The 23,526-nt window shown below is 38.0% G+C and overlaps 1 protein-coding gene across 2 annotated transcripts; it reads left to right on the top strand.

Moving 5' to 3' along the window:
- The first annotated feature begins 251 nt into the window (after positions 1 to 251).
- Positions 252 to 21,150, top strand: LOC139725815 (uncharacterized). 2 transcript variants are annotated; one of them, XM_071636897.1, is made up of 14 exons: positions 252 to 270; positions 1,629 to 1,775; positions 2,242 to 2,432; positions 3,357 to 3,467; positions 4,479 to 4,530; positions 5,168 to 5,245; positions 6,743 to 7,402; positions 7,873 to 7,953; positions 15,489 to 15,708; positions 17,205 to 17,314; positions 17,628 to 17,788; positions 18,310 to 18,550; positions 19,211 to 19,305; positions 20,366 to 21,150. In XM_071636897.1, the coding sequence occupies exons 1-14, from the start codon at positions 258 to 260 to the stop codon at positions 20,429 to 20,431; spliced, it is 2,226 nt and encodes a 741-aa protein (XP_071492998.1). In that variant the 5' UTR covers positions 252 to 257; the 3' UTR covers positions 20,432 to 21,150. The 2 variants fall into 2 exon arrangements, with proteins under 2 accessions (XP_071492998.1, XP_071492997.1); XM_071636896.1 differs by lacking the exons at positions 252 to 270; positions 1,629 to 1,775; positions 2,242 to 2,432 and having other exon boundaries at positions 3,386 to 3,467; positions 18,310 to 18,517.
- The last annotated feature ends 2,376 nt before the right edge of the window (positions 21,151 to 23,526 follow it).

Genomic DNA, 23,526 nt, shown 5'->3' with positions numbered 1-23,526 from the left:
CAGTTTACGCAGAGGCCTGGTAACGAATGTTGACCTCTAGGGTCAATCATAAATCTAAATGGAAGTAATGCCAGTAATTTTGGTTTTGAGACTTAAAATTCAAAGGATTTTTCACGCTAAAATAATTGTGAAATTTTTTTATTTATTTTTATAAAATTAGAAAATGCATTGGTAAGGAGTGATACTGGTCTCTTTGGAATGCAAAAGCATCTCTTGCTGAAACTTGTTCAGCTCGCACACGCAGCCACTAAAGCAACATGGCGTCATCTGGTAAGTTAACCACGAAAACTCCCATATCGATCAAATCTAACTATTTCACATGCTCAGATATTGGAAAATGCCGTAGGTTTTACTAAAATACTCCAATTTGAACGATAGTCAGTTAGCATGATAATGTTTTTGTTGTAACATGCTTCATTAGTATTTCAACAAGTTCATTTACGACGCTAGCAATGAATGGGAAGCCGATCTCGCGCGCTGTTGTGCGAGCATATGCGAGGAACATTTCGCGCAAAAACGTGGGGAGGTCCGTGTTTCCTTCCCTCGCTCACACACCGTGTGCACAGCTAGCTACAGCGAAGCAACCTCCGGAGAGCTAACGTTGGAGTTGTCTAGCGTGTAATTGTGGTGCCCTCGTGTACATTCACGTGAAAATCGCACCCACATCGCGTCGCGCCCGCCCTTGATCGGCATTTTATCCATATGCCCCATGTTTGTGAACAATAGAAAATGTCTAAAATTCAAACAGCTTCATATTGTTTGCCAAAAGTTTCTGTAATCTTAAGTATTGCTCTGGACATGGACCTCAGGTGATTATTACTGTGCTTTTGATATAATAGACCCCTAAATCAGTGAGTAAATGACATTCATTTGCATTTCATGTTTTCAACAACATGCAACAGCAGACATCCTGCTGCGGGCTGCTTACCATACCACACAGTCTTGGCAGGAGATTCCTCGCTTCAGATAAGATAACCTGAAATGATCATGCAAAATTTCTGATTTCCTGCCATAAATATTTTTAAGTAACTAATCTAGCTGCTTGACCTAAAAATGATAGTCATTTTTGTGTGATCAGACTTCAGAGTGGCTACTGGCGCTGGCTAGTTTGCTAGCAGGGATTCAATCAACAAAGCATCTCCACCAGTTTACTGTTGTAAGAGGTGCATCAGGTTGGTTGAAGTCTCTGCAACATTGAGAGAAGCAGTAGCAGTTGCCATTGCAATATTAAAGCAAGAGACAGAAAAATCTGTCTGTTCGGAGGAGTTTATAACATTTTAAATAATTTTGACTCTGACCGGACAGACGAAAGCTTCTGGTACTAATTAGCCATAGATGCTGCTTTTGGAGATGCGTAACTACTGTTATGTGCCTATACGTGCTGGGTGAGATACCTCACCCTCCACGATTATGTCTAATTTTAGTCCCTAGATTGACATATGTTAAAACTTTAGAAAAATAGTCTAAAAAAATAACATTAAATATTAAAAATAGAAAAAAACAAGTAAAAGTCCAGCCTCTAGTCATCTCTATGGATCTGTGAATGCCTTTCTTGTCTGTTTTTCTTAGTTTGAAATGAAAAACTTAATGCAGCACTATGTGACTTTCTGGTCTGTTGTTTTCTGTAGCGAAAAAGAAGGGAAAGATCAAGGGAACCAAGGTCAACCTGACCGAGTTCCTGTCCAAAGGCGATGACTCTCCGGCTCCTGGCACCAAAATGGTTTACTCCTCCAAGTCCTCTTGGGCTGATGAAGCACCAGACTTGGGAGATGACTGTAAGTATGAAGCCATCTGTAGCATGTTGTTCTGCCCTGCATAGAATATTATGATATTCTTGCTGGGTATATGGCATGAATGTCATTTTTAGAGTGTTGTATCAAAATACATTTACCTAAGACCATCCTTGTCCTTCAACAGGGGGAGGATGTTTCAAACAATGTGACATATATTGTATACTTGTATACATGAGAGATTTGTATTGAAGTGCTTGAAACTATTGGAATATCAATAATTTCTGACAGTTTGTGTTATTCTCTCTTCCTAATATATGCTATTGTGTGCCTATATTTATCTTGTTTGGAGTTCTTTAAAGATATTTCCACTTTGGATTACTGTCATGCAGATTTTTTTAAAGACATTTTCTTCTCTAGGTCCCATACCATCCAACCATCGACCCTTCTTTTTGTAACCTCTTTCATTGACTCATGCTATGTCAATACTTGGGATCTCCTTTGCCCTCAGATGTCAGTCCTTGGCCCGATTCCAGTGCCGAGGCCATTGCGCTGCCCACGGCCCCCAAGAGTGCCCAGGCCATCGACATTGACAGGAGCAAGCTGCCTGAGCACCCTCCATACACCATTTACCTGGGCAACCTGCCGTTTGACTGTTCTGCAGAAGAAATCAAGAAGTTTCTTACTGGGTCCAATTGCAACGTAAGGGTGCATGCCTTCCCTTCCTAGCTGCAGTTATTTGTGGGGATGAGGAATTGGGAGTGGAAAAAGTCCTCTAAACGAGGAATTTTGAACAAAAAAATATTTTGTAAATCCAATGTGCTTCAGGGATGTACATGTAGTTTCTGAAATTTCAAAGTAGATGGGAGGATTCTTAACTTCGTAATCTATTTTCTCAGTATAGCAGTGTTGAATTTACTAAGGCAGACACAAAAATAATCTCTGTGCTTCAGAGGTTGCAGTGTTAACAGCTCCCTCACTAGCACAGGTATCAGCTTTTGGCTTCATTTTATGCCCGATGCAGAGTTTCTCCTGTTAATCATCGATCAATGCTTAAATTCCAAATCGCAGATGCAAATATGCCTCCTGGCTAATGCAATGTACAGTAAGCTCATGGCCATATTGCAGAACTGTTATTTCAGATCAGAAATGAGCTGCTTTATGTCTCCTGTTGTCCTTTCTGATTTACAGTGTATGTCAGTCTTCATTTCAAAAGTAATGCTCAAAATCACTAGTGAACACAGTGAACTAAGAACTTACTATGGTTCCTACCAGTACTATGCAAGCCTGCTTCCTAAGTTGTGTTTCATTCTCTTTGTCTTCAAAATCTGCTCCTTGTATAATTTTTTGGTTTTTTTTTTTTTTTTTTTGAATTTGGCATAACATGATATCCACATCAGACCTGAAATAGGAGAATCTTGATGTGCTGCTCTTCTCTGCACAATGAATGAAGTTAAGATATGATGAATATGATACCAATATGTTGCAATACTGATAAGCCCTGTGGTCATTTCACAATAGGTGAAAATCTTCTTGTGTAAGAATTTAGAAGATTTGCTCATGTTTTCTGTCTGATTTGTGTCAGTATCCTCTCAATTTTGCTTTTCGTGTGAACCCTGCCTGCAGGTGAGTGACGTAAGACTGCCTCGCGATGGAGACCAGAGGATGAAAGGATTTGGCTACGCTGAGATCGATGACATCGAGTCTCTCTACAAAGCGCTCTCCCTGAACCATGCTGTAAGTTTGTCCCTCTTACATATTGTAGCCTGTTCTGCAATTCATCTGTAGTTTCAGTCACGGTTCACGTTTCAGGGTTCCCACAGTCATGAAAAATCCTGGAAAATCCTGGAAAATTTGTGGTCATGGAAAGTCAGGGAATTTGGAAAATTTGTGAAAAGTCATGGAAAAGTCATGGAATTGCATTTACCTCTTAGCTATGGCAGCTTTCCAGTTTGTCGTGTCTCGCAACTCTCATACTCTGTGATCATACTCTGCTATTATAATTGGTGTTCATGATTTCCATTTTTCCCAGTTTTGTGACATCCCAAATTCTACATAACTCCCGGGACATATACTAATTATAATGGATGTACATGTCATGAGTAAGATACACTGTAGTGGGTGGAACGGATGGCTGTGAGGGGAGGTGGAGGCCATCATAACATGTCTGATTTTGGAAACCATGCCAGAAAGGAAGTCGTGGAAAGCAGCAATTTAGTCATGGAAAAGTCATGGAAAATATCATGGAATTCTGTTTTCAAATTTCTGTGGGAACCCTGCATTTGCTCAGTGTTGCAATAGGTCGAAGGTGAAGGACCTTACTTTTAAAGGCTTCTTTCTGAAGCAAACATGCGTAGCCCACGTTCATGATACTGTTCAAACATGTTTTTAAAATGTTGGGGTTTTTTTTATATGCAAATAAATTTGTATCATACAAAGTGTTAAAATAAAAAGTCTCATAGTGTTGTTAATACCAACTAGAAGCAGTCTTAAATGCACAATGTGGCAATGTCTTTCTGTCCCCAAACTTTTCATCTCCTGTCATAATTAAATTGCTTTCTGGCTGCAACCATTAGGATATTTTCTCTAGTATCCTGTGATTGTACAGTGTACAAGGATTTGAGATCTGTTATGGCAGGGAGGTAGGAAGGACCTCTTCCCATCTCCCAGGTTGTGGTTAGCATAGGCTCATGTGATTGCTGAAACGAATGTTTATGATTGTCTGTATTTTGTGTCTTTGTATTGCAGCAACTGAAGTCGAGGAGGATACGTGTGGATCTTGCCAGTCAAGCCCAGACAGGTTTGTGGCAGCATTTTTCACCCTTAGTCATTCCCTTGTGAATGCCATATGATTTAGCGTATATTGTAGAACACAAAGATTATATTCATTCATTTGAGAAGTTAATCATTTTACTTATTGATGTGTTGAAATTTGCTTATTTCTGTGCCTGTTAGTTTTTGTGATAACTGATTTCAAAATCTTGATGCATTTATTTTTGTGGGTTTTAGGGGCAACTTTTCTCAGTTCAATTATTTGCATGGTAGTCATGTGCATGATTGGTATATAAGTGTAATACTGTACGCGCCGAATATTTCGTGAATTTTGGGAGTTAGGTGCTATTCGCGAAATTAAAGACTCGCGAAAATATTGACTCTGATCCCGATGTGGATGTGACGTATGCATGTATACATTTCTCAGTTCAGTACAGGACTTCATGATCGCGAATTTAACACTCGCGAAATCGTCTGGAATTCCTGATTCGCGAAAATTTATAGACTCGTGAAATATATGGCGTATACACTACTTTTGTTCTATTTCTTCAGGCTGAAATGACATCTGACCATTGTACACATTAATCAACCTGTTTGAATTTGCATTGCATGATGAGACATTCCCCCTTCAACATAATCCATGCCATGCTCTTTATCCTTTGCAGATGGCAAAATGGACAAGTTTGACAAGACAGCTGGTGACTGGAGGCGTTCTGATGAATCCCGTAGTGAGTGGAATCAGGGTAAGAGGAACTTCCTTTCATTTTATGCCTTTACACCAAAGGATACCAGAGGTATTGTCAGGTTGTCCATCCATTTGGCCTGGTTGTCCTTCTAGGAACATCCCAGTGGTAATGGAATGTGGCAGGAAAGGTAGAAATAACAAGACAACTATGTAGATGAAGTGATTTTTTTTGTCAGAGGTCTAGGCCAAATGTCACTGTACTGTTGCCTCAAATTTGTTATTTGAAGCAATAGATGAACAATTATAATATTATCATCATTTCGTGTGATCCCAACTTATTGAAGAAAATGGAAGGCTCAACTAAGTGGAAATTTTCATGGTGTGGAAATTTTTGCGCAACCAGGAACCCGCGCAGAAAATCAAAGCAAGCAATCAAAGCAAGCAATCAAAGCAAGCAAAAGAATATTTGCTTGCCATAGGTTCCAGTAATTTATGTCTTGATTCAGCGGAATTAAAACTTGTGAAATTCATCTTACCTGATCAAGCGCGAAATATTACTCAAGCGAAAACATCCACTTTTACAGTAGTGCATTGTTCATTATAAGCATTAAAGACATCAATTGTGTAAATGTATGTGTGTGTTCATGAGCAATCTCTTCCAAAATCCATACAAAGATAGCATTTTCTAAAAAGAAAGGCTAAAAAGAACTTCAGATTCCTGTCATAGTCATCCCCATTTGAACAGTTTCTTTCAGTCAGAAAAGTCATTGTTTTCTATGGTTGGATATACTGACTAAACTGCTTTTCTTGATGCTTAGCAAGCTAGACTGTGACTCTACTTGTGTAATTCCTCAAGAAGAGTCTATTGTGTTGGTCAAGATGTTGCAAGCGAATAAGCATGCATATCTTGGGACGATGCTTTGCCTGTGGTACTAAATTTCTCTGGTGTAGAAAAACGCCATAACAAAGTATTCTATCAAGATAATGATTGCTAATGGCGTGACTGAAAAGAAGAAAGTACTTGCGTATAGAAAGCATGAATTTTAACACTGATTTTAGTACTTTTGCTTGGTCATCTTTAGTGCTTTCTTCTTTTCTTTGTTATGACAAAATTCTCGAGGGTATAGTGCAGACTGCTGTGTTTGTAAGATTTTGTTCAGTAAATTTGGGGCCACCAGCCTAAAATCCTATTGACACTGTATGTGAACATGTTGTCTATGGGTCCTATTAAAGGAGTTAAGCACTTTAAAAACATACGAGCATACACATGTATAGGTAGAAATATAGGAGGATAGACTTGTAATCATATGAATAACAGGTGAATTATTTAATCCCTCTCAGAGTGAGATGGGTTCAAGCACTATCATAATAAAGAGTAAACATTTTCTTCTGTAATACATTTATCAACCTGTTATTACTGCACATTTTGATTCACTCTGCATATGATGTCAAACTATTCAATTGTTTGTAAGTTGTGACAGTTGCTTCATGGGCTGCATTGTATATGGTAACACTCTTACCTTGTGATGTAACTTTCTGTGTGTGAATAATATAGGTGGTTACAACAATGCCAGCAGATACAGCAGTGACAGCGACAGAAATGACAGATGGCGTGACCGAGGGGGACAGGACAGCCGAGATTCCTTCGGAGGTGGACGAGATAGGGGCGGCTATGGCAGTAGAGACCGAGGTGGATTTGACCGAGACCGCGGAGGATTTGATAGGGATCGTGGTTATGACCGAGACCGCGGATTTGATCGCGACCGGGGCTTCGACCGTGGCTACGATCGCGGTTCCGACCGTGGATTTGATCGTGGATATGACCGTGGATACAATCGTGACCGTGGTTACGATGATGACAGAGGATACAGCAGAGGAGGTGGAGGAGGAGGAGGCAGCTTTGACAGGAACTATGATCGTGGTGGTAGTGGTGGCGGTGGCGGCGGCTATGAAGGCAACTATGAGAAAGGAGGCGGCTCGGACGGTCGCGGCTTTGGCCGGGAGTGGGATCGTGACCAGGGATCAGCAGACTATGGGGGATATTCGGCTGCTCCTGATCGCGGCCAAGACTATGGCTATGACAAGGGAGGAGACAGGGGAGGTTACTCCCGCAGGGGAGGGGATAGGGGTTATGACCGACGGAATGACAGAGGGTCAGACTATGACAGAGGATACAGCAACAGCCGAGGAGGTTTTGACAGAGATGATGGACAAGGTACGTAAGAAAATCCTACAAATTGCACCAAATGGAAGCTATGAATGATACAATTGTTAAATATCACGTCAGCTAGTAACATCATGACAGGGAATATGTTTAGACAGTATGGGACCTAATGATATCAGCAAACTGAAAGTGATGATTGATTCTTTTTTTTTTTAAATAAACATGTCTGTAGACAGTGGTCATCCTTATAAAGGGGATACAATTTATCTTGTGAGATTTGTGAAAAATGAGCTGGCACATACTTGTGTGCGAAAATATTATGAATGGGAGCAATAGGAATTCTGTTTTGTGTTGAAACATTTCATTTTATTTCCTTTCCACTAGTTTAAATGTCACAAGTTGCGATGAGAATTAGCATGTAGATGTCAGATCCTGTTTGTGGAAGATGCATGCATAATGATTTAGTCTGATGCCAGTCACATATCACATGATAATGCCACACCCTGATTTTCTTCCACCAGATGGTTGGAGGAGAAATGATGATAGTGGACCTCCAAGGAGAGGCAGAGATGAAGAGGACTATGGACCGCCAAGAGATAGAGGTGAGTTCATTCATTCATTCATTCATTCATTCATTCATTCATTCATTCATTCATTCATTCATTCATTCATTATTTCCATATAATGAATGAACACAACTGCCTTTCCATGTCAAAACATAATATTTAAAAAAATCAAAACACAATTGCCTTGGTACAATTTATATATTTTCAGGCTTTCAAGTGGCCCTACTTTTCCTACTTTTTCCTACTTTTTTACTGCTGTCCCTATTTTTCCTACTTTTTCCTGCTTTTTTGGTGAAAAATCCCGCAAAAAAAAAAAAAAAAATGTGCAAGGCTACCCGGTACTTGAATAGTTTATATTCAGAAATGATGAGTAGACTCTAGTTGCAGATTCTTACTGGTGGGGAGAGCCTCTTCAGAATGAAAGAGGGATAACACAGACCAATCAACCACAAGACTGCTGCCAGCCTCAGCTTTTGCTCCTGTGCAGATGTGATTGATCCCACTGATATTGCAGCCTAGGACTTGGAGCAGTGCTCAACCAGCTCTCATCATCGCTCAAAATTACCAGGTAAGCTTGCCATATACCTAAAAGTAGAATTTGACATGTGACTTCCAAAGAATACAACTGAGGTGAAAATGCTGCCTACAGCCAGTTTTAATGGATGTAGAGTTCAAGCATATCATGTCTAATGCATGTGCTGGAATGCAAATCCTCAGAAACCAGAAATTTCCTTTGCTAAAATATGGTTTACTACGTAAATCGTAAAGGTCATGTCAAAACAAGAAATGACACCTTCAGATCCCCTTTGCCTGAAATCCTTCAATAATATATGTTTTGATAATAATAATTAACAATGATTGCAATATGAAAAACTTAATATAAAAGTAAGTTTTTCACCACAGAAACTAGATCTGGTTGATGTGAGGATGAGTTATTCCCAAGAAAGCATGGATTGGTAGGGACCCATTTGCATGAAACTTGCATATTACTGAGGCTAAATCAAAAGCACTGCTCCCAAAGGTAAACTGGACCTTTAACATGAGACATATGACTTGTGATATCTATTTGAATCATGGTCAGGTGGTAGATATGACTACTAGAAACCTTAATTCATCTGAAGGTAAACAGCTGAGGAAAGTTAGTTGCTGAAAAATCAGATGAACAAGAAGAAATGTTTAATTAACAGATCCCACAAATTGTTGACAAGGAGTGAGAACAACAGTAATTAGCCATCGTGAAAGATAAAGACTAATAGAGCAGAAACCTCTTTATGGACAATCTTCAAAGTTGATGGCTTGTATACATCTTACAAGTATTGTCTAAGAGGTTGAATTGCATCATAGGTAAGACATACATTCCATGTTTTGTAAGCTGAAATTTTGGCTCACTCGCTGCGCTCGCTCGCCAAAATTTTTATATATAAAAAAGAAGATAAGAACAAAACGTGATAATGATGCGGACGAAATGACAATGTATATTGTGTTCACACATGCCATCGTTAGAAGGCAAAATGCTACACGGAGCAGCGGCTGCAATTTTATTTCTTTCGTTCTGAAGCGATCGCCCATTGGATCGAACGAGGGCGCCAAAGGTGTCGAACATACGGGGGTGGGGGGGCGCAAAAAACCAAATCAAACAAGATAAGAACAAAACGCAATGATGACGGGGAAATACACAAATACTATATCTTGATTAGAATTGTAAGATTTGATAAGCAAAAAATGACAAGAATTCCATGTTTTGTAGGCTGAAACAGAAATTTTCGGCTCGCTCTCTGCGCTCGCTCGCCAAAATTTATCCAAAAAAAAAGGCAAGAACAAAACGTGATGATGGCGCTGAAATATACATTTTGTACAAAATTCGGCTCACTCGTGCGTACTAATTTGGAGTATTTTTTCAAGTCCTCAGTTTGTTGGTATAAATCATTATCTATAAGGCCGTCACTATATATTGATTAGAATTGTAAGATTTGATAAGCAAAAAATGACAAGAATTCCATGTTTTGTAGGCTGAAATACAAAATTTTTTTTTATCAAAAAAAAAAAGAGATAAGAAAGGAACATGATGATTACGCGGAAATATACAAAAATTTTCGGCTCGCTCGCTGCGCTCGCTGGCCAAAATTTATCTAAATTTATTACATTTAAATCACTCTCAAAAGACCCCTTTTAAGTGCTTGAAAAAGCATATCATGTGGACTTTTTTAAAATTCCCTACTGGGATGGGGTTGGGGTTGAACACTTTTCAGAAATTAGGGGCGCAATTTTCGCGCTTGCCCTGGGCGCCATTTTCCCTAGATACGCCACTGGATGGGAACTGCATGGTAAATATACAGATCTTCTAGAGTGTATTTGCTCTCAAACAACCAGAGAAATCAGAGAAGCTAGCAAGGACTAAAATGATAATGACAGTCACTGTTTATTTATTCTCCAGATCTTGCAAAGAGTAGTCTATAAGATTAACATGCTGAAATACTGAGCCAGTAGAATATCTGTAGAATGAAAAGCAGAATCTCAACCATGTAAAATTTCAGAGGCGGAAGGATGTAATATTCTCAAAATATATGAAGAAGTTTGATTTCAAGAATATTGAATGAACTTAAAAGTGCCTGGAATGATTGCAAAATGGAGAATCTTCTTGAAAAGGTCATATAGCTGTATGTGTATTCAACAAAAAGGGTCATGATGAGCTGAAAAAAAGGTGAATGTAAAGAACTATTAACTATCTCCAGTAAATGTGGCAAATATTGCAAACAGTAGTAAGTCATTGGAAAGTACAGAATGATTATTTTCTACAACTCTTTCTAAATTAACAAATGTAAGTTGATTCAAGAATTGATGAAATCTAGCATCAACAGGAACACCAAAGAAATGAAAACTTGTTTATTTGTTATCTACAGAAAATTATCAAAAAACAGAGTCATTTTTTGCTACCTATAAAGTCGGTAAGACTACAGACAGAAACAAAAAGCAGATGTACATGTATGCTCCTCACATCTTGTAAAGTAGAGTCATTTGGTTATATTACAGTCTTATGTTACTCTACATGCAAAAATACTACATTTCCCTGATGCTGAAATGTAAAGTATTTACTTTTTTTTCTCTCTCTCTTTGGATGTTTTGTGTTCTATTGGTTTAAGTGTTTCAAATTGAGCTTGCCTTGTGTTTCCATCTATATCATATGATTATAAAGATAATCTATATCACTGGAAATTCAGTTGTGGACACTGTGCCATAAACTCACAGTATCTGAGTGTGTAGATTTGTAGTGGGCCAGGATTTGCAAAATAAAGATGTCAATGCATTGGTAGATATAATTTCACTTCGTAAGGCCTCACTGTCATGAGACAACCCATTCTTCATGCATGTCTTGCTAGAAATGTAATATGATAGCACATGCTCTCAGAGACTAATACTGAGTGCTACATATAAGTAGTTTAAATTATCCTGTTATTTTGAAATATTTGAACACATGTTAAGTGCTTACATGTATTTGAAATTGAAAGTCTCTTGGAAAGATATAATTTCACTTCGTAAGGCCTCACTGTCATGAGACAACCCATACTTCATGCATGTCTTGCTAGAAATGTAATATGATAGCACATGCTCTCAGAGACTAATACTGAGCGCTACATATAAGTAGTTTAAATCATCCTGTTATTTTGAAATGTTTGAACACATGTTAAGTGCTTACATGTATTTGAAATTGAAAGTCTCTTGGAAAGTAAGTATATTGCTTATCTCATGGTCATTCAGCTGGAAGTTGAAAGCATACTAAGTTGTTGTGAGCATCACTTGAATAGCTTTGTCAAACATCCTTATATCCAGTCTTCTTCACACTTTTAAATGAAACATATCTCCACAACTTCAAATGAATGTAGATAAAAGTGTAATTTTTTTTAAATTGCTTTTGTCAAATATCCTTATTTCCAATCTTTTTTACATTTTGGAATGAACCACATATCTTCACAACTTCAAAACATTCAAATGAATGTAGATAAAAGGTGCCATCTTCTAATTATGGAAGTGTATAGGGGCAATTCCGCAGTTAGGTGGACATGACATGGATAAAAGAAATGTGCCTCTTTATCTTACTCCTTGATTTAGGTATCAACTAATGCCATGGATGTTCATCAATCATTAAGGTCTTTCAAATTCAGTAGATTTTATTTTTCGTATTTATTGATTTTGCGAGATCTAAAACCATCATCTAAAATGTACATGTGGGACTGGGGATGCTGAAATTCACTTAAATGCAAATTACAATGGGTTCCTTTGAAATTTTTTCCTCCAAGCTTTGCTAAAGGGTAAAAGATGAATACATTTAAATACTCCAGAAGTCATGTGACATTTTGTCAATTACAAAAGAGTGAAATGACCTGCGGAATTACTCCGGACAAATGTAACGTTACTAACCGTAACGTTACTAACCATGCTTTTGGGGGTCTAGCTAAAAAATGATCGGTCGAACTGCTAAAAAAATTTGCATGAACATTTGTCATGATGCAATAATTGAAATTAATGCAACACTTTGTTTGAAGTAACTTGAATTTTTGCACACTTTTTGTTACAAGACATTGATTTTTTTGTCATGTCCTTTTTTCGTAACGTTACTAACCAGCCCTTTAAGTTGCCATAGCAATTCTAATATTTCTTGGATTGTATTCATTCTTTTCTATATCATAAACATGGGAAGGATGAATATGTTTTTGACATAATTTTGACTTGAAATGAATAAATGGTAACTTTGTAGTAAAAACAAATATCTAAATTTGTTCAAATGTAACGTTACTAACCGCGGAATTGCCCATAACATACCTTTGGCATAGGTGTATAACTTACACATCATGGAATGTTTATGTCATATTTTGTGGGATGATATGTGACCGTCCATCACAAAACCAACAAAAAGTCGCATGCACTGATTTTGTATTAGGACTGAAAATAGATGATATGGGCCAATCCAGCCAATCTTATGTTTTTCTTATTTTCTGAAAGAGCAAGTCCTCTTCTATATTATACTAAAGTTTAGGATCATAAAACGAAAAGGAAATTGTGTTTTTTAGCAGTTTTTTCTGGAACACTGTTTGGTAGAATAGTGTGATTAGGTGTTTCTCATAGAGTCATCTGTTCATTTCTTAAAAACCCTGTCCATACTTTTAACTTTCAACTCCAATAACTTTAGAAAGGACGATGCTTCTGCTTTGAAAGTTGGCATTGATCACCTACAGAATGTGTTAATAAAGCATGCGCAGCTTAATCTGATAATCTCTTCATTGTTGTAGCTCCAGTGGTTAACATTCTGGTATTTGTTCCATTCATTGCACAGCTAGCACGGCTTGATAAAGATTGAGCGCTTGAATAAACGCTATACTTCAGGAGCCCCTTTTTTCAGTTCACATTTTCCGGAGTGTGTGCTTTCATTCCAGTATTAGGATAGGTTAGGAGAGACCATTTGAATCAAGTTATACATCATTTTTCATCTTTAAGTTTGCTCTTTCAGAATCTGCTCTTAATTAAAAATCCATGTTTGGCAACTTTTTATTGGTGTTGCGATGCAGGATCACATATATGGTAGGTGTTCATGTCAATCACAAAATTATGTCTTTTCTATGTAAGTATTGTAATAAGTGATCAAGATTCATATTGACTGTACGGTTGAACATGCATTTGTGCTTGTTACCAGACATTGTTGTAACGAACGTCTGCCTTTGTTGTATTTTTCAGGCTCTCCCAGGAGCAAAAGTGAGGCTGAGGCAGCAGGGTTGTGAGTACAAATTAAGATTTACATGTAACGTCAAGAGTTCTGGTGAGTATCGACGAAAACTACTCCAAAAAGCCTACACATGTCCTGATTTATTCCTACTTTTTTTCCTTAATGCCCTACTTTTTCCCTCTCCTGTCCTACTTTTTCCTACTTTTTTAGAGATTTTGTTCCTACTTTATTCCTACTTTTTTACATTGTCCTGCTTGAAAGCCTGCATTTTGAATGGAGGGATCATAGAAAGCACACAAGAGGCTTGTTGGAGATGATCCCCTACAAACAATCATTACATTTCAACTGTACAATTATCAGACAAATTCACTTGATAAAATAAAGGTGGAAGATTCAATGAAAAGAGAAGGAAAGAGACAGAGGTGGAAACAATGCATACTTATACTTATAGTTTCAAGTACATTTCATCAAAAATATATATTTTTTAAATTTTTTTGTTTATTTCTGCCGAGTGTCAAACACTCTTGTGTCTTTTCCTCATTACCACCTTATCTCACACTTATGTGAATTGGATAAAACAAGGAATTAGAAAGAGAGAGTGAGAGAAGTAGGGAGGTCAGTGTTTTGGAGATAAATGGAGCTGTGTGTGTATGTTGCTGAGTCAAGGTTTTTATGCCTCCACCACAAAGTGTCGCTGGAGGCATTATGTGTTCGGGTTGTCAGTCCGTCATCCATCCGTCCATTATCAATTTTGTGAACAGCGTAGCTTCAGAACCGTTTGAGTTATCCAAATGAAACTTGGCATATGTATGTATGAGTGCACAAAGTACTGCCTATCAGTTGATTGTTTGTTGGTTGATGTTGTTGTTGTTGCACACTCTCAAGGTCAGAGTCAAAGTTCATGGTCAAATTCTTAGAATTTCACTATTTTTCCCATACAACAACGTATCTCTGTAATGCCTGAAGGTATTTTCATGAAACTATAGCATATACATATACTACCATGCCAGCATTCTTTAGGCAAAGTTTTGCACCATGGAGTCAAAGTTCAAAGGTCAGAGATCAAGTCAAAATACTCGAATTTCTGAATACTTGCTCTTTGAAACAATTTAACCATCCAAATGAAATCTGGTTCAAGAAATGTATAAACACTGAACAAATTTGGGCTTATGCCATCAAACTTTCAAACATATCATTTAAACTTTTACCAATCATGTGAAACTGTTGTCTACCACTGTCAAGGTGTATAAAAGACTTACAGGAGAATGATGCAATATGGTGGAGGCATACTCACTTGCCATGGCAACATTTCTAGTATATGCTGGAATTGGCAGTGACCTACCTCGTGGACATATTTGAGACCATATTGCATAAAGAAAGAAATGTTCTTAGTAGAGCTACTTGAATCCAGATGAGAGTCAATGAATTTAAGCCATCCTTTGATAAGTTCATAATTCATATATTGATGTCTAATTGCTGCTGAAGTACTATCTCTGCTGATTGATAACAGCCATGTTATATAGGTATGCAGTGTGCATATACACCATACCATAATGACCTTTAATACAACAAAGGAGGCAAATCCTTGGAGTGGTATTTAGAATGAGACCACTGTTTGTGTAATACATTGCTTTCATGGAAGTTTGTGCACTTTACCTTACGCATGTGGTTTCATAGAGCGCTTGTGATGTTATATTTAGAATCAGATAGCCTAAATGAATGTTGTTTATCAGAATCTAAAAGCCGAGATGAATGTATGTGTTCTTCTAAGTGTCTGTACCTGTAATTAGATTTATTGTAGGACATGAAATGTTTTAGCAAGAGTGGCACTTAGTATTCCTGTGTTTGTCATCAGAGCCTCCACGTGAGAGAAAGAAGCTGGTTCTGCAAAAGAGGACCCAGCCCCGAGACACGAGCTCTGCCGTATCCAACTCGGCCATCTTTGGCGGAGCGAAACCGGTTGACACGGCAACCAGGGAGCGGCAGATTGAGGAGAAGCTGGAGAGAGAAAGGAGGGAGAAGGAGCAGATTACCAAGCCACCTGTGGTGGAGCGGGAACCCCCCAGGAAAGAGGGGTAAGTCACATGACTGCCAGCCTGTGGCAGATATGAGGCCTCCACGTAAATCTCACAAGTTATACGAGCTTTCAAAATGCGTCAGTTTTAGTTGTCTATGAAAAATCCTTTGAATATATGATGAACTTAAATTTTTGAAATATAGCTCTTGAAAGATATTTCCACATTGTAGGTAACATGTTGAAGAAATTCTGAGCTGTAAGTCTGCCAGGTTTTATGGCATTTTTTTTTTTTCTGTGTTTACTACTGTGTTTCTGTATACTGATAGATTTGGGACATGAAACTTGATCCTTGGATAGTCATTTGAAAGTCTTTGAAATTAAAATATCCGAGTTTGCACAATCCCTGAATCTGTGAGGTACCACATTATTTTAAGAATGGTGTAGAGTCTTTGAAGAAATGTGCTTTGTTTTGTGTGTGTTTGCTGTTGTAGGGATATGTAACATTGTAGGGATATTTTGATAAAGTTTATATTTTCCAAAACTTTGAAAAGGGTCTTGAAAATTATTTCTACTTTTTTTTCCTCCATATTTTTCAAGCAGTCTTTGGAGTGACCTTGCTGTTATATCTGTTATATGTTCACATTTGTCTTGAGAGCTGAGACAGGTAAAAATACTTCTAGAAATATTCATTCCATTTTTAGAACAGACATTTTTTTGTTCTGCAGATACATAAATATATTTGTGCTATATCTTAATACAGCAAAAATGGTGATGTTAAAGGACAAGTTCACCTTCATAAACACAAGGATTGAGAGAATGCAACAATATTAGTAGAACACATCAGTGAAAGTTTGAGGAAAATTGGACAATCGATGCAAAACTAATGAATTTTTAAAATTTTTGTGTTGGAACCGCTGGATGAGGAGACTACTACAGCTTGTGAGTCATATGCGTACAACAGTATAAAGAAAATGTAAAAGAAAATTCAACATATTTTCACTTTTTTTCGCATAATAAAAGAGCTCTCGACTTGCCTCTATCTAAAGGCAGGGGGAATAATATTACCCATAACATTTGTCGGTAACGAGTCAGGGGAATGTGTACTTTTTTCAAAAGATGGCATTTTGTGAAATTCTCTTTATATTTTCCTTATATTGTTGTACGCATGTGACATCTAAGTTATTCATACACTGCAGTAGTCTTCTCATCCAGCGGTTACTGTACAAAAACTTCAAAAATTCATAACTTTTGAACGGATTGTCTGATTTTCCTCAAACTTTCAATGATGTGTTCTACTAATATTGCTACATTCTCTCAATCCTTATGTTTATGAAGGTGAACTTGTCCTTTAACATGTCACATATATTTTTAAATTTTTTATATTTTTGAATTAGAACGTGACAGATATAGGTAAGGGACTTCAACAGTTTTATGTATTGTTCTTTTGGAAACAGGGGTTTGCCTTCATAATTTGTTCAGTATAGATTTTTGATGTTCTTTGGATTTGCAAGAAAATGAAATGCCATTGATGTCTGCTAACTCTTCTTTATGCAGTGGGGGACAGGAGCACGGTCGTGTGAGACGGGATAGTGAGAGGTCAGAAGGTCGTGAGGGGCGGACTCGTCACAGTAGCTCTGGTTCCGGGAGAGGAGGCCCTAGACCAGGTAAGGCTGCTAAGTAGGGTAACTGCTAAGATGCCTCCCTATCATCTTATATATTGTGATAAGAGTTCTCCCACAATAAAATTTTAAGGACTAACAACGGCTTACATCTGAGGGTAATTGAATGAGATGAATGGGTTGCCAGTTTTACTTCTAAGCAGCTTTGAAGTAATCTCTCTTCAAATATATCTCTAGTAGTTTGTATGTTTATTTACATAAATTTGTTCTGCTGTCTGTGTATTTTCACTTTCACAATTTGCAATTCTGATTGCAATTCTGTGTAATTCATTCCTCTTCTACTTTGTCTCCTTGAAAGTGATCATGAGGAGAGAGAGTGAGCGTTCAAATGATGAAGAGGTGTTCCACAAGGAAGAACAGGCCCCTGTGTCCCCCACTCCCACCTCCCCTCCCCCTCCCAAGACGCCTACCTCCCCCCGCCAGGACGATGTCAAGATGGTTCCTGCCCCACCTCCAAAGGTCAGTGATCTTACACTACAACTATGTTGTGGCCCTTGCATGTTCCTTACTTTCATGTTTCTGTGTTACTGATATGATTCAAAGAAAGGCATTACAGGAAAACATTCAAGTTAGGCTCAGTGTAGGGGAAGGTTCATTGTATTGTCTTTTATGCAAGTAATCTGAAGAAAAGTAGCATGAACTCGGCCAATGTGTGTGTGTGGTTTTGACCAATATTACTGTTTGTTTGATCAAAAATATTTGAACCTTGAAATTCCATAACTTTCTGTAATTTGAGGTTTGATTCTGATGCTGTTTTATTGTTCCAATTATCAAATTTTACTCACTTATTGAAGGCACCTTGAACATAGTGTTGGATTGCCTTGTATGACTTCACGACAGTCAGGCAACAATAAGTTAACGAGGAAACTGACAGGCAGATATTGATTTATACCTCTGCTGCAATGTACCAAGGTGTGTTAGAGAGTTGGTCTGGAGAACTTTCGGAGAGAATGATTCAATCTCGACACTTTCCCTGACAGGAAAATGCTTGGGCAAAAAGGAGTGAGACAGTAGCAGCCCCAGCAGGGAGTGGAGGGCAGTCCCAGCCACCCGTACGCCCCGCCCAGAGTGACCGACCCCCCAGCGAGTCGGCTCCCAGAAGGGACAGTGGTGGGAGTGACAGACCCAGGGGACGAGGAGGAGCCACTTCGGGGGCAGGGAGAGGCCGCGGCGGGCCTGGCAGTCAAGGTGCGTGGTCGAGAGGCCAAGGACCAAGATCAGGTCAGTCTCCTGACTGCCGATGAAGAACCTTTTCCTTTTTGGCTCAGTGCTCACAGAGAAGTCTTTCAGTGTCTTTGAGATGGTCATCTCTTTTCATCAGTTGCTTTTAATATTTTCTTCTATTTTAACAAATTTTGTTGGGAAAAAGTTGTCAATTTCATCTCTGTGGGGAAAATTTAAACTGTCCTTTTAGCACGGCAAAGTTAATGCTTTTATATATGTTGGTTTTTATCAGTATCATCATCGACTAGTATCGTCATTGAAATGTCAAGTGCTCAGGATAATGATATCAGTAACAGTCGTATGAATTGAAAGATAATGGTGGTGTTAAAGTAAGGTTCTATGATAATTGAAGCAAATTAATATCCTGGGGAAATTGAAATGCTATATTTCACTGAAGTTGCTCTACCCCCTTCAAGTTAACCCTGTGAAGACTAGTCCCCGAGTATACTCGACAGATGTCCGTTGGAAATGCATGTTATGGCAAGATCTGCTTATCCTTAACGGGTTAGTAAAACTGAAAAGAAGAGGAAGGACACAAAACTGTAGCTTTTAGGTATCAAATAGTAATGGGAGTGTGGAATGTGTGATAAGTGCTTCAGTGTGGATTATTTTATAAAGCCCATTATGTATAACCTTTTTCTATTGTCTTTGTAACAGATGGTGGCCAGCGGCGTGATAGTGACCGGAGAGATGGTCCCCCCAAAACTAGACCCTCTCCCTCCTTGCCCAAGTATGAAGAGCCCAAACCAAAGGTATGGAAAGCTTGCAACATTTGTTTGTTTTGTTCATAGTACTCGCGCTTAAATTTCACACTTTGTGTGTGAAAATGTTTTTGTCGATTTCCGGAGTTTTAGCCATGTTTTGATTCTGCACTTTTCTTGAAGTGGTAATCAAGTATGGACATGAGATTTTGATTCATGCTGCTAGATCCCTCAATGTAGGCATATAATTACGTAACTGGGTTATGGAGAATAGAAATCAAATACTTCAGATATTTACATAGATGAAGGGCAATTTGTCAATCAGTTGCAAGACTTCTGACAGGTTGGTGTAAAATTACAAATCGTTGTCTTACTCTATGGGTGCCATGTTCGCACACCTAACTCAGTCAACGGCTTGCCATCTTTCTAATATATTTTGCTCAAGCGCATAACCACACACAAACCCATTTGTTTTGAATACTGGCCATTTGCAAGAAAGATAGCCATAGAATAGATTAGTTGGATAATTTACGTCACAGGAAAGCTTGCAATTTTCTCTATGATTTCTGCTGTGCTGCATTCCTGACATAAACACTTTTATGAAAAGGTACATGGCTTTGAAAAACAGAATGTTTTCCTAAAGTGCTCATTCATTACAGTCTCAGAATAATGCCGCACACAGGGGGTTTACACCATGGTGCACAAAGGGTTAAACGAACCAACCTGTAGTACTCTGCTAATGTTTACATTGCATTATTTCCTGTTTAGTAATGATACGCTGTGCTTTGTTAACAGATGGCATAACAGATAAGACAGATGTAGGATTGTACAAAGATGTTGTGATGATATACTTTTTCAGACTTTACTCTAACTCCATATATATCTCAAGAGGTAGAATGGTATGTTAACTTTTGTAATGAATGAGTAAGACTTTCCACTCAAACAACTCTTCAGCTACAGTTAACACTAAAGCTAAGGGAATCCTACTCCAGGTAATTACAGAAAATGCTACAAAACCTCCCAATGGCTAGCCATCCGTCCGTATATGAGAGTTTGATTGTAATTTCCTGGTCCTGTAGCATGCTTTCACCGGTTTCCTTCTCCCGTGCAGGAATGGGCTGACTCCAACAAGTTTTCATCACTCCTTGAGGACGAGCTGGGCAACGCGTCGGACTAGATGTCTCGGGTGATGCATCCTCATGCCTCTTGAGTTGGTCTTCAATTTCTCTCCCATATCCCATAGATTAAAGTAGTCAGCTTCTTTGTCAGGAGAAAGGCAAATATTTTCAAGGAGCTGTTTCCATTCTTACTTAAAGATTTAATGATTGTATTTGCTGTACAAAAGGTAAAGAAGCCAGCTACTAATTGTAAGATATACATTTACCATTGGGAGAGTACCTCATATTTTTTATGAAAGCTGTCAAGTTTTTGTCCGTGTTTAGTCAGAGAATTAAAGGTGTTTTGTTCTGTAACTTTAAGCTGGACACTTTGGACAGATGTTGGGAATTTTGCTTCTGTTTGTGCATGGCTGTTTTTGTGTAGTCAGTGCCGCGATATGAGCTGTATTCTGGTGTTGGTTTGGAAACGGACATTTGCCTGTAGCAGTGGACTTTCTCAGAATATGAGAGAACGATAGGAAAGATGATGGTGTCGTGGGAAAGGCATCTGGGGCACGGCTGTCTGTATTCCACACTGTGCTACTCCCATTGCTCTTACAAAATGCATCACTGATCATCTTTTGGCTATCTAAGCATACACAGGCACTAAGGGGCTAAACCTGCAGATATAAAAATACAGAAGAATAAACAAAAGTAAACTAAACCATTTCTTCTGTAAAACACTCTAGTAGTTTGAACATGATATAAATAAAGTATATGCATTAGACTTGTTATGTAATAGTAGGCAGCTAATTAAGATGGCTCTCTCTTTCTCCTCTAAAATCAAAGTTCATTACATTTAGTTTCTGCTTCTCTATTTCTTTTTGGGATGGGGGAGGGGGAAGTATCCTATAAATTTGTGTTTATTTTGTTCAGTTTTAACACCAATGCACCCTATATCAGGAATGTACAATTTGTTGGTTAACGGATTCTATAAACGATTTACTGTGTTCAGCAGATCTGTAATCAGCAAGGTTTGTGGCATGTTTCAGTCTCCAATTTACCTTGCATTTGTTGATTTTTTGTACCAAAGTGATGATCAATATCACATAAAAGTTGGAACAATAATGGAAAAAATTGATTCTGTGGAGAGGTTGGGCATAAGTCAATTTCTGCAGTATTTGTTATTATCGTACCAGCGTGTTTTAAAGCCTGATCTGTGGCTGTCAATAGTGTTGCAGAATGTTGAAACTACATTCTTTTCAACCATGCATAGTATTAACAACTTTGTGAGAACTGTACAGATGAATGAGGCGAAGAAATGACATATCATTTCTGTGACATATCATTTTTCTTGATGATTACAAATGTGATACCAGTTTGTATAAAAGGAAGGACATACCAGTAATTGACAGTTTTTGTGTTTATTCTGTCACTTTTGACACCCGTAGGTTGTGTACAATTTTATGTGCATATTATATTTGAAATATTTCATGTATAGATAACAACGCATCTGAGGTTAATCACCGAAACTGCCCCATTATTTCTTCATCTTACTATAGTTAGAGTGTTCACACGTAGAACCAGATGTAGGATATACTTTGCCTTTTTGTTTTTCAAAGAATATTTTTTTTGCTTGCTTACGCATCAAGAGATTGGGAAGACCTCTGTATCGGAGACTTGATTTCAAAACTTCAGCATTTTGAAGCGTGTCCTGAATCCTGCATTTGCATTCAGGCAAAAAGTATTTATTGCAGTGCAAGTGTATAGAGTGTTATTAATGGTACTTCCATCAGATGTTTCAAGTATAGGGTGTGGAGACAAACGATGAGTGAGAAATGTAAGACATGACCAAATTTTACTCATTTCTGTGAGTGTTTGATTTTGATTGTGATTTTACTCCCACTGAATTTGAATGTGCAGATTAACTTAAATATGGAATGCCTGCTTAATTTTCTTCTTTCTTTCCAGTGGCACTTTTCCACAATCAAATCTCTATTAAGAGTGGGATAGTGAGTAATCTCTTTAGTCAGTGCACTCATATGCCAAGATGCCAGGGAGGATTTTGGTGTATCACTGTGTCAGAGCAGTTAATGTGTTATTCACAAGTATTTGTTGTTACATTTAGTAGATGATAGATACACAAATCTAATGTCAGGCCAGTCATAGGGGAAACCCATGTATCGATGCCACCACCACATTTGTCATTTTCTAGGTAGAGAGGTAGCAATACAGTTGACTCCTGTTATAACGATCCTCGGGACTGGAGGTTTTCTTTCGTTATATCGAAATTTCGTTTTAACAGAACAAATAAACAGTAAAAGATATAGAGCCACACTCGTCATTTTCTAGTCGGAGAAGTAGCAATACAGTTGACTCCCATTATAACAAAGTCTACGGGACTGGAAGTTTTCTTTTGTCATGATGAGAATTTTGTTATAATGGAACAAATAAACAGCAAAAGATCTTGAGCTGATAATATTGAGGCCTGAATTTTTACTTTGTAACCTTAATTTCGTTATAGCCGTGTTTGTTATAACTGGAGTGCACTGTACTGATTTATTATATTGCTTGCCATTGGTTTGCATGTGATTAAATTCAGCCCAAATGAAATACTGTATACCTTTTGAAAGAAACTCTCACATATGATACAAAAAAGATGAGTGTGATGATGCATTGAACCAGGTAATCTGAAATTATGATCCAATGTTGTGGAACTCATGTTGCAAAAATGAGTGCCAATGGGTGGACCATGATGTTTACACAGACACTGAGAAGCCAGCCTGTCAGTGGTGAATTCTCACCACCGGGCACACTTACACAGATATTGTATGACGTTTCAATGCAATCAGTGTCAACCGACATCTTGTAGATCGAGCCAGGTGACGTCTCATTCTATTCCAAGAACGATTTCTGAGAGAAAATGAGAGTAATAGTATTGTGCTCTCATTTATCTGCTATGAGTTTGATTTGAAGTGTATGCATTTCTTTCTGATATGCATTGTGTTGCATTTGACAAGAAAGAAAAACTTAACAGACAGTTTACTCTATGTCAATTACCTTCAATTTTGTATTGTAACATCAAGTACATGTACTGCAAGTCTGACAGCCATGCAGTTTCATAGTGATGTAGAAACCATCTATCTTACATACATGTATGTACTGACTGTTAATT

Source organism: Diadema antillarum, unplaced genomic scaffold (genome assembly GCF_040938485.1).
Source record: "Diadema antillarum isolate AM-2024a unplaced genomic scaffold, OU_Dant_1.0 seq00000059_RagTag, whole genome shotgun sequence".
Taxonomy (NCBI): domain Eukaryota; kingdom Metazoa; phylum Echinodermata; class Echinoidea; order Diadematoida; family Diadematidae; genus Diadema; species Diadema antillarum.
Note: the sequence above shows the minus strand (reverse complement) of the source record. Positions and strands in the feature narration are given on the sequence as shown.

What these genes read in the sequence shown, in the direction of transcription:
- LOC139725815 (XM_071636897.1), top strand. An exon ending in TGGACCGCCAAGAGATAGAG is followed by an intron (nt 7,954 to 15,488) that starts GTGAGTTCATTC and finishes GTTTGTCATCAG; the next exon opens with AGCCTCCACGTGAGAGAAAG. An exon ending in ATGAAGAGCCCAAACCAAAG is followed by an intron (nt 19,306 to 20,365) that starts GTATGGAAAGCT and finishes TCTCCCGTGCAG; the next exon opens with GAATGGGCTGACTCCAACAA.